This window comes from Rhincodon typus, chromosome 30 (assembly GCF_021869965.1).
Source record: "Rhincodon typus isolate 14 chromosome 30, sRhiTyp1.1, whole genome shotgun sequence".
In the NCBI taxonomy this organism is placed as follows: domain Eukaryota; kingdom Metazoa; phylum Chordata; class Chondrichthyes; order Orectolobiformes; family Rhincodontidae; genus Rhincodon; species Rhincodon typus.
In genome coordinates this window covers 36,097,905-36,108,138 of record NC_063361.1, presented here as the reverse complement: position 1 = coordinate 36,108,138, position 10,234 = coordinate 36,097,905, and the positions used below count along the sequence as shown (strand labels likewise).

At 39.4% G+C, this 10,234-nt stretch overlaps 1 protein-coding gene and 1 long non-coding RNA gene across 2 annotated transcripts in view; both read right to left on the bottom strand.

Annotated features, from left to right (window-relative positions):
- LOC109923652 (endoplasmic reticulum protein SC65-like) overlaps positions 1–323 on the bottom strand; it is a 149,748-nt gene extending 149,425 nt beyond the window's left edge. Inside the window, exon 1 of the mRNA XM_048614428.1 lies at positions 237–323. Coding sequence (XP_048470385.1) covers positions 237–323 — 87 coding nt within the window. The remainder of the gene's footprint in view (positions 1–236) is intronic.
- Positions 324–1,221: 898 nt separating this feature from the next.
- LOC125486570 overlaps positions 1,222–10,234 on the bottom strand; it is a 20,575-nt gene continuing 11,562 nt past the window's right edge. The window contains exons 2-3 of the long non-coding RNA XR_007265210.1: positions 4,448–4,623; positions 1,222–1,340 (exon numbers count right to left, since the gene is read on the bottom strand). This is a non-coding gene — a long non-coding RNA (uncharacterized LOC125486570). The remainder of the gene's footprint in view (positions 1,341–4,447; positions 4,624–10,234) is intronic.

Genomic DNA, 10,234 nt, shown 5'->3' with positions numbered 1-10,234 from the left:
GGAGCTTCCCAATTTTTTTATATTTATTAAGGGATGTAGGCTTTACTGGCTGGACCAGCATGTAAAGCTCATCCTTAATTGCCCTTGAGGAATCTTAAGATTTTCCATACTGGAAGAGTTACTGGATTAAAGCAGAATCAGTAAAGTGCTGCAACCTACAGCATTAACACATTCAAAATTTCTTTAGTTGAAAGATGGGTCAGCTCAACCTTCAATAAGGACATGATAACCCTCACCTGGCAGATTTCCTTGCTGCCAGTCTGCCGCAGCAATCTAGCTATCAGAGATAATGAATCATCACACTGAATCATCTGCACCTTCATAGTAATAGAAAAGTCAAATCTCATCTGAGCGGGATCTGCCAAGCAAAACGCTTTTCACTGCAGACATGTTGTTCATTTTGGAAGGGAGAACAAAAGAACAGTATTATTTAACTGGAGAAAAGCTGCAATGCAGAGACTTGGGGTGTGTGCAAGAAACACAAAGCTAGCAACAGCTACAAGTAACTTGGAAGTCTAATAGAATGCTGGCCCTTATTTCAAGAGGGTTGGAGCATAAGTGTAGGGAAGTCTTCCTGCAACTGTACAAAAGTGTTGGCGAGTCCACATATGAAGGGCTTTGAGCAGTTTTGGTCCCATACTTACGGGAAAATATAGTTTCTTTGGAGACAGTTCAGAGAAGGCTCACTAGGATGATCCACTCTGTGGAGGAACTGCATTGAGAGTAAAAGGCTAAATAAGTTAGGACTCTGTATTGGAGTTTAGAAGAATGAGAGGTGATCTCATTGAAACACATAGGACTCTTAAATCGGCACAAGAGAAAATGTTGAGAGGATGTTTCTCCACGTGGAAGAGTCTAGGACCAAGGGTACAGTCTCAGAACAAAGGGGCACCAATTTAAGGCTGGGATAAGGAGAATTTCTCTGCGTGTTGAGTGTCTTTGGAATACCTTGCCACAGAAAGCTGTGGGGGCAGGGTCCTTGTGTATACTTAAGGCTGATATAGATGTATTCTTGACCAGTTGGGGAATAAAAGATCATGGGGAAAATGCAGGAAAGTGGACGTAAGGAATGTCAGACCAGCCATGATCCTACTGAATGATGGAACCGGCTAAAGGGGCTGAACAGCCTACTCTTGTTCCTATTGCTTATGGTCTTACGTCATTCATGCACTGCTTCGTTTTCCCATACCATACCTATCATAAGTTACGTCACTCACCGTTGTTTCCAATCCCAAACGTGGCTTTAACCATTCCTTTACCCCATTCAAATCCAGATTAACTCCAATCAAGCCCAGTTTCCCACGACGTTTAATCAGCTGATCTGGCTTCACCACCAAACGCTAAACAACAGAAAGAAACATGAAAGGTTAATACAATGAAATCAAAATAGCCTCTTCCTTTCGTTCAAACTCTTCCAACCCCTGGCAACATCCTTGAAAAAGTGTTCAGAAAAGATTTACAAGTTCCACAACATCCTTCCTAGGACAGGGAGACCAAAGATAAAAGTTAGGGTGTTGCCTATCTCCTTAATATATTTGAAAGGGGTTGGGTCTGATACATAACAGATATACAAGGACTACATTTCAAGAATACTTCATGAGCTGTAACGTGCTTCAGGATATCCCGTGATCACAAAGCACAATTCAATTATTTTAAAAACATTCAAACAGATTTGAATTTGTAAGGAAGAGTACCCCAATCTATTCAGAAAGGCCTCAACTGGAGTAGAACCCATTTAAAGTAAAGAAATCATCTGTTACTACATGTGAAGGAGGCCACAAGAAATTTAAAAGTTAAAACAGAACTTTGCAAAACTTTGATTCAAGCATTTTACAGGTAAATCATATGTTGGCACAAAATGTTAGCACTAACTTACTACACAAAACCCAACAAGAGCTGCATCCACTGCAAGTCTCTTTTGGGCTCCCTTCCACGCCAGCAAAATCTGATTTTTTTTACATCAGAATCTAAGCATCTTGCTGCTTGGTTAGTTGGATAAAAGCCCAGGTCCTTTAGATTCCAACTTGTGGAACTTGATGTAGAAAACTAACTTTGAGAAGGTTTCTACAAAAAAAAATGCCAACATATATTGAATGATGCTTTCAGAGTACAATAAGAAAGATGATATAATATGATGTTTCTGCCAAATTCGTCATTTGGGGAACCACTAAATCATTAAAGCCAATTTTATAAAGAGATTTATGCAAAATGATGTTACTGGTTGCACTGAGTTTAAAGGAAAATTTAATTAGTCTACCGCTGATGTCCAAATCTCCAGCTGGCTAGTGCATGATGCAAAACTTGAAACTGTTAGAAGTTTTTGTCAGTCACTGTTGCTGACAGTACTCAAATTAAATATGCAGTGGTCATTGAGCTACAAATTTAAGATCACAATAGACCATGGTTTCTGGACACTCAGTGGTGTTTTAGATTAGATTAGATTTTATTGTCACGTGTACTCAAATACTAAATTACAGGAGTACTGTGAAAATTGTATAACGCTGCCAAAGAAACAGTCTGTGTGAATTGAAATATGAGGTGAAGGAGTGAAGGATACTATGTGTGAACGCTCAGTGGCTGTGTGACATTCTCAAGAACTTTGTGTTGCAACAGATTCAACATAGTCATTACCGTGTCCAACCTGCAGGACCCTCTAGCACCCAATCCACAACTGGTTTCAAGTCTTTTAGGTATTGTATATGAACTTTCAGGTGCCAAATTCATATTTTTTTTGTGACAGCAAATAGTTAAAAGGTGATAAGTCTGTCTAGATTCCTCAGCTAAGTTAAAATCATTATTTTTCTACTTAATACTAAGAATTACTGTAATGTTTAACTTTGTACATTCTTTCTACCTTGTTCTTATGATTCTGTATCTACGTACTTGTACCCAATCTGCAGCTCAATGTGCAGAATGGCTTTCCACACAGAGCACTCCTACATCCACAGATTTTCTGGCCTCAGTCCTGCAGTCACAGAAGGAAGAGGCAGTGAACCAGACCAATACTAAACAAGCTTAAGGGTGACTGCGTGAGTCGAAAAGTTAAAGAAAACTGATGTGATCAGCATATTCATTTAATACCTGGAACCCAGAAGAAAGGATCTCAGTGCACACTACACAGATGAAAAGAATCCAAGTAAGCACGCATGAAGAAATGGAAGTGTTCATACCCATATTAAAACTAACTACAATCCAATCTAAATACTACTTCTCCAGTGCAGCTTCTCCACCACCCTCTTTTTGACGTAGCTCCATGTCTGTCATAGAGATCAGTCTTTTGAAGTGAAAAAAAGTAGATAACATACTATGCTACCGGATTCCCAGGCACTCTTCTAAAGCCTAATTATCTTGCAGGTTGTGAAGCTTTTGGTGCAGGTGGAGTGTCAAGCCCTATGTTTAATAAGTCTATTACTAAACATATAGAAATCAATGGGTTACTGTTCTAATATCAAGGATCATGAGACTACATCAGATCCAAGTAAAGTAGCTGCAACTTGCATGGGCTTGCTATTGGTTCTCCAAAACTTAAACTCCTTCAAAATTAATTGCTTTCAGAAATAAAGGTTTTCAAGTATTCACAGTTCCACTATGCCAGATTCTCACCTGATATTTGCCAAAATGAGTATTCCCTATTTTGTTAGACTGTTAAACCATGAGACACAAAGCTGAGGTTCATGCTGTTCTTTAATAATGTGAAATTAAATTCAATAAATCAGGCTGTTTGCAAACTAAAAATGAGAAAAGTAAAATCTGACTGCTTTTAACACTGCTTTCCACACTGTAGGGATTCTATGATGATTCTATCATTCTATGATCCTTGACATGACTTTCAGAAAACAGAACTGCCATCCCTTGTTTTCACTTAATGTTTGGTTCCTATTGTCTCCCTGAAATGACTGAGTAAAGTGGAGGCTTTCCCAGAGGCAAGTACAAATAAGGAATAAAGTGAGCATGTCAGCATTTTCCTTGTCCTGAGGAAGCACAAAGTGCAGAAATAACTGGCTATTCAGGAAGTGCAGCATCCTTGACCATCTCTTACTTCTCCCCAAGCACAAGGAGGCTAAGACTATTTTAAACACCGCAATAGCGTTTTACCAGACTTCAAGTTCAGTGTGGAAGAGGGAGCAAACACGGGATGGTCCTGGTCTTGTGATTTGGCACTATCACGGTAGCTTGCACGTTATATATTCAGTAATGCTACCCATGTGGGAGTGAGCAAGCATTTTGCTCAAGATCTTCATCTGAGCAAGTCATGCCTGTGCCAGAAACACCTGTTTTTAATGATATACCAGGAGGGTTGCAGCAAATATGGAAACACAGGAAACCTAGAAGAACTGTCTTCACTTATTCTCTACACAGGAGAACTTCTGTTTTGAAGAAATTTTAAAAAATTCTAAATCTTACGTTGTTCTTTGAGACACATCACTATCAATACATAGAGACTTACCTCTGTCAGAAGCCAAGGATGCTCTTGGACTAGGAGGTCCCAGTCAGTGTCAGGTCTCAATCTGGCATATCTGAACTTGTTCTGGACTGCACCCTTCGTGGAGATATACTTGTAAAGAAATTCTTTACCCGTCTGCTCAGATATGGCTTTAGCGGACATGGCTGGTCAGTTCTTTACTGTAAAAAAATTCAAAGCAAAATCAATCTTAAAGAGAGACAGTGACCCATGCAGAGCAACTAAAGTCCTGCTCTTTACAATAGGTCATGAAAGCATAGGTGACCACAGTTTAGGACAGCATGAATTATGTTAGATCAGTAGAACATATTGTGGACACAGATTCTGTGATTTTACTGTTCGCATCCTCAAGTCCTTTCAACAGGTTCATCCTAAGCATAACTGATTTGCACACTCAAGAAGATAGGATGAAAGCAGAAAAGGTCTATTTGATTCGAGACAGAATCTGTGGTAGTGGCATTATAGTGAATACTACACACTAAGGACTCAATGCCCATGATCACTTTCTTGCAAGTTCCACTTTAATTGCTGAATCAGAATGCCTTTAGGTCAAAAACTTAAACACAAGATGGTCAACCAGATATGCTTACAGTCCAGTTACAGTACCACCAAAATTACCACACAACTTAAAGTGCAATCTATCTACAAACCACTGTTGCAACTGCTGCACAATGTTTGCTGGATTTTAGAAGTGGTGGTTGCGGGGGGGGGGGCGGGTGGTGGTGGTGGTGAAGTGGTAAAGTAGATGTCAAGACCCAGAGGGTTGTTAATCTATGGAATTCCTTGCCCAGTGAAGTAGTTGACGCTACTTCAGTAAACGTTTTTAAAAAAAGGTAGATTTTTTTTGAACAATAAAGGAATTAAGGGATACGGTGAGAACGCGGGTAAGTGGATCCGAGTCCACGAAAAGATCAGCCATGATCTTATTGAATGGCGGAGCAGGCTCGAAGGGCCAGACGGCCTACTCCTGCTCCTAGTTCTTATAAGACATTAAGATTCAAAGTGCAAACTTCATCACTTCAACATTAAACCAGAAATGCAGCTTGTTCAAGCAAAGTTAGCCAATTGCTGCAGTACGATTCACATTTTGGTCTTGGGATCACACAGTGCAATCAACATTGATGCCAATGGATTTATAAATCATTGTTGTGCAATACTCAATTTATTCCTTTCAGATTGGAAGGAGGGTTTGAGGAAAGGTCACTGGACCTGAAACATTAACTCTGCTTTCTGCACACAGATGCTGTCAGACCTGCTTAGTTTTCCCTGCAATTTCTGCTTTTGTTTCTGATTTCCAGGATCTGCAGTTCTTTGGATTTGTGTGTGGGAGATGATAGGATTGTGGCTATGGCACTGGACTTGTGATCCAGAAGCCCAGGCTAATGCTATGGGTGCATGGATTTAACTCCCATCTTGGCAACTGGGAGAATTTAAATTCAATAAATAAAACCTAGATTTAAAACTCTCAGTAAAGAGGACCTGAGACTATCAATTTGGTTCATTCATGCCCTTGCAATCCTTTCCCGGTCTGGCCTATACAACTCCAGACCTATACCGATGTAGTATAATCTTAACTGCTCTTTAAATAGCCTATCAATTCACAGTTGAAGGGCAATTAGGGAAGGGCAATAAGGCTTACCTAGGCAGTGATGCCCACACCCCATGCACAGATGTATATAAAAAAAAAATCCAGAAACCAACTTGTAGCCCCCATCACTTCATTTTAATATCACCCTGCAAAATTATCAGTGTTGTAAACGGAATTAAATTGAGCAGACGACATAGTCCTCCACATTCAACAGGTACAGGCTTCAAGCTTCCCTTTAGACAGTCCCAGTGAACGCGGGCAGTGCTCGGACCCAATTTTAGGTTGGTCTCTAGCGGGATACATGCGTCGAGTCAATACGGATAACTGCCATGACTTTTCCATTTCAATTCAATTAAATTACATCTCCCTCTGCTAATTAAAGGGAGTGAACATTTAAGTAGCTAAACTGGGCATTAATAACCAAAGCACTCAGTGGCACTAAGCAATGGGCGGATAGCCAGTAGAGAAAGAAAATAATATTTGCTGTCACAAGAGACTGACATATTGCATAATACACACTACACAACCCGTTAATTGATCACAAACATGCTTTGGTAACCTTGGAGCAGAGGCAAAGGCAGCTTAAACTAAGTCAGAGCCAGACAGCCAAAATAAACTTAGACTAAAATCGGAGTTAACCAAAGTAAACAATTTAAAACCAGAGTTAAGCTTATTCTATCAAGTTAATATAAAGACTGTTCAATCAACACATCACACTGCTGCTGGATCACAGGTAGCTACCGAGCTTTAAAACTTGAACTCTAAACATGGATAATGCAATATAAAGCATTTTCCCAAAGAATTCACCTCAAATAAGTTCACCATGAAAAGTATTTTAAGACGTTTCCAAGAGGTACTTTTGATATTAAAATATATATTAATTATATTTGACTGTCAAAAACTTAAACCACAACCTGAACTGTAGACTTTTAAAAACAAGTATTTTGAAGAAATCAATTGTTAAACAGGGATGTAGCAACGTTAGTAGCTTGCACCAAACTGGCAAAAAAAAAATCACACAAACATTCAATAAATTTTTTAACCCAAAGCGAGAGAGATAAATGTTGCACTGCACTGTGTGCCTGTCCTTGTAGTATCAATATTATATAGCTGGGAGCATGCAGCTATAACTGTTAACCTTGAAAATATAAGGAGAATGACACTCTCCTCTTCCAAGCAGCTGATACTAAGTTATTCTCCTGGTCTGCTCAAATTATCAGTCAAGTTACTGAAACCACAATCATCCACAGTATCACTTCAAACAGCAACAGTTGTGTTAAATACTTGGAGATTGAAGGAAAATAAATGCAGGTCAAAGGAATAAGGCAGCAGAGAGTTCATCTAAAATCTAGAAAATGGTTTAGCATTTTGCATAAAAGGACTAACAACACCAAGTAGCACATACCCGATGACAGCTGGCAAACAAAATCAGTCAAAATCAAAAGGCCAAGACATTCAGTCACCATTTTAAAACCGAAGTTTTGATTTTACAGGTTAAAAAAAAGCACTTACACCATTTGGAGCAAAGAAAGAATGGATTGCTGTACAGAATTCTTCTTCGGTACTAATCAACAATTTGAGGTAGTACAGCATCGCTGTGGAAAAGGGAGGGGAGATTGTATTTACAGCAAAGGGGCGGGGCTCATGCTAGCAAATGAGAGTTTCCATTGCAGGCACTTGGTGTTAATATTCAGCAATGCCAGGTCAGGCACAGCAGAGTAGGTCTCCTTCAATATTACCAGTAAGCTCAGCCCCTTTCTGATAAGATCACTTGATTTTTTTTTCTGGCTTTCCCTCTTTATTTCAGGCACTCCTTTTCAGTGATGTAGGGTTAGATTTATAAGATGTTTAGAGTAGATTTGTAGCTCGGGTTGTGGATGTTGTGGTTAGTTGGCTAGCCGTTCTGCACATGTTTCATTACCCTGCTGGATAACATCAGTGCAGCCTCCGATGAAGCACTGTTGTGTTTTCCCTCCTGGTATTTAAACTCTGGGGTCCGTTAAGCTGGGTTAACTCACTTCCTGTTTTCCTTCTCAACACAGTGTATATGGGGTCTAGCTCTAAGCTAGATTTATGCTGCAAGAACTGATGAAGTCTGCTCAAACCCATTTCACACAGTAACAGAGGACATTCCCACTCTGACTTTGGCACAAGCCAGAGGTGAAGCAGCCCTTATTAAGCCACTGTGACACCCAGAGCCAGTTACCATTATCCTCCAGTTAAGGTTACTAACAGAGGTTAACTGATGCATTAGATTGGCCGATATTAGTAAATGGCATTGACCAAAGATGGAATCGTCCAGCTATGGCTGACCCTTACCTAATGGAGCTATCAAAACAGCTCTACAGATCTTCACTCACCTTGCTATTACTCCTATCAAGAGGAGAATTAGTAATATTTGAATAAAAGTGAACATAAACAAAACTGCACAAGATCCTAGTTTCAATGATTCTTAAAACAAATATGAAATTGTCCTTTGATCAGTCTATTAATAGGACCTGTCAAGTTACATCTTTCCCCTCACCTTCTAGCCAATATCATCTAATACATGTTTCATGTGGAGCATATGCTTGCTTTTACTAATTCCTACATGTCAATTATGCAAAGAATGCTCCAGGCAAAGGAAATGGACTAAACAGGAAGCACCTGAACCCTTCATAATCAAACGATCTTGATGTAATTTTAAAATCATAATGCTATAGTTACACCCTGGGCCACCTAAGACATTGTTCAGTCCTTCAGTGAATTACTAGGTACAGCAAAACAAAACCAAAAGTAGACTCCAACTTTGAAAGACTAACATGAAGGAGTATTACAAAAGGTGACTGACATTTGTGCAACTCCACTAGCCTATGTCAGACTGGAAGAAAATAATGCAATAGGAAATGTGATTTTAAAAAAAAAAGCAAAAATGAAACTAAACTTGTGGTATTTCACAAGGTGAAGGGGATGAGGGCTGGCGTAAAAAGGAAACGCAAAATTCTTAATTGTTCAGGGGTTTCTAAAGAGCCAGAATATTGTACCTGTAATAATCCCACTGTTAAAAGCACATTGGATGTTAGTTGTAGACTTCAGCGCAGATTCAAAGGAGGCAGACAGAATTAGGAGCCAGAATAGACGATGTTCATCTGTAGCTATTTGCTCTTTCCAAGGCCAATATGTGCCTTAAAGTGTGGTCCAATGATGACTGAAGCATGGCTTTTACTTCTTGTATTCAAGTAGATATGAAAGTCAGCACACCTTTTGCCTTTTTGGTTATGTCCTGTACTTCCAGAACATTTTAAAGATTACAAATCTGGCCAGCACAGCCACTCAAGTGCTTTTGGATCTATTTTTAGCTTTTCACCATTTAAAAATAACTCCATTCAAAGTGAAAGATCTCACATTTGCCAACACATTCATTTGCCACAGTTTTGCCCATTTGCTCAATGTATAAATCCTTCTATTTAACATTTCCATCTGAGTTCTGAAGGAGTCACACCAAACTCTAAAAGTTAATCTGTTTCTCTCTCCACAGATGCAGCCAGGCCTGAGTTCTCTGGCATTTTCTGTGTTTGTATGTAGGAAACATGCCCATTTCTTTTCCTTTCACGTTCACTGTCTTAATTAAGTGTGATAAGCATGATTGTGAAGTACACAGAAGACCCATCATCTTTGGTGGACTCTGTAAACTATCGTGCATCCTTACCAACAAGACCCTCCAAACCAGTGAATGGAATGGGCGGCAGTCAATAGACCATAAGTAAAGCCTTCAAAATCCAGGCTCCAGATTTTAAAAACATTAATACATTCAATTTTAATGATTTAGAGATTTTTTTTATTTAAAAATGACAATTTGCTGTCAAAGAAGAAAATTATTCAGAGAGGTTTTGATTTGGATGCAGGTTTCAGCCTAAAATCCTAAAGCGGCAACAAGCGACCAAAACAAAGGAAACGTTTGTTGCAAATTCATAATTCGCCCAACTAACATGACGGAAAAACAGAACACGGAAGCATAGAACATAACAGCGCAGTACAGGCCCTTCAACCCTCGATGTTGCGCCGACCTGTGAAACCAATCTGAAGCCCATCTAACCTACACTATTCCATTATCATCCATATGTTTATCCAATGACCATTTAAATGCCCTTAAAGTTGGCGAGTCTACTACTTTTGCAGGCAGGGCATTCCACGCCCTTACTACT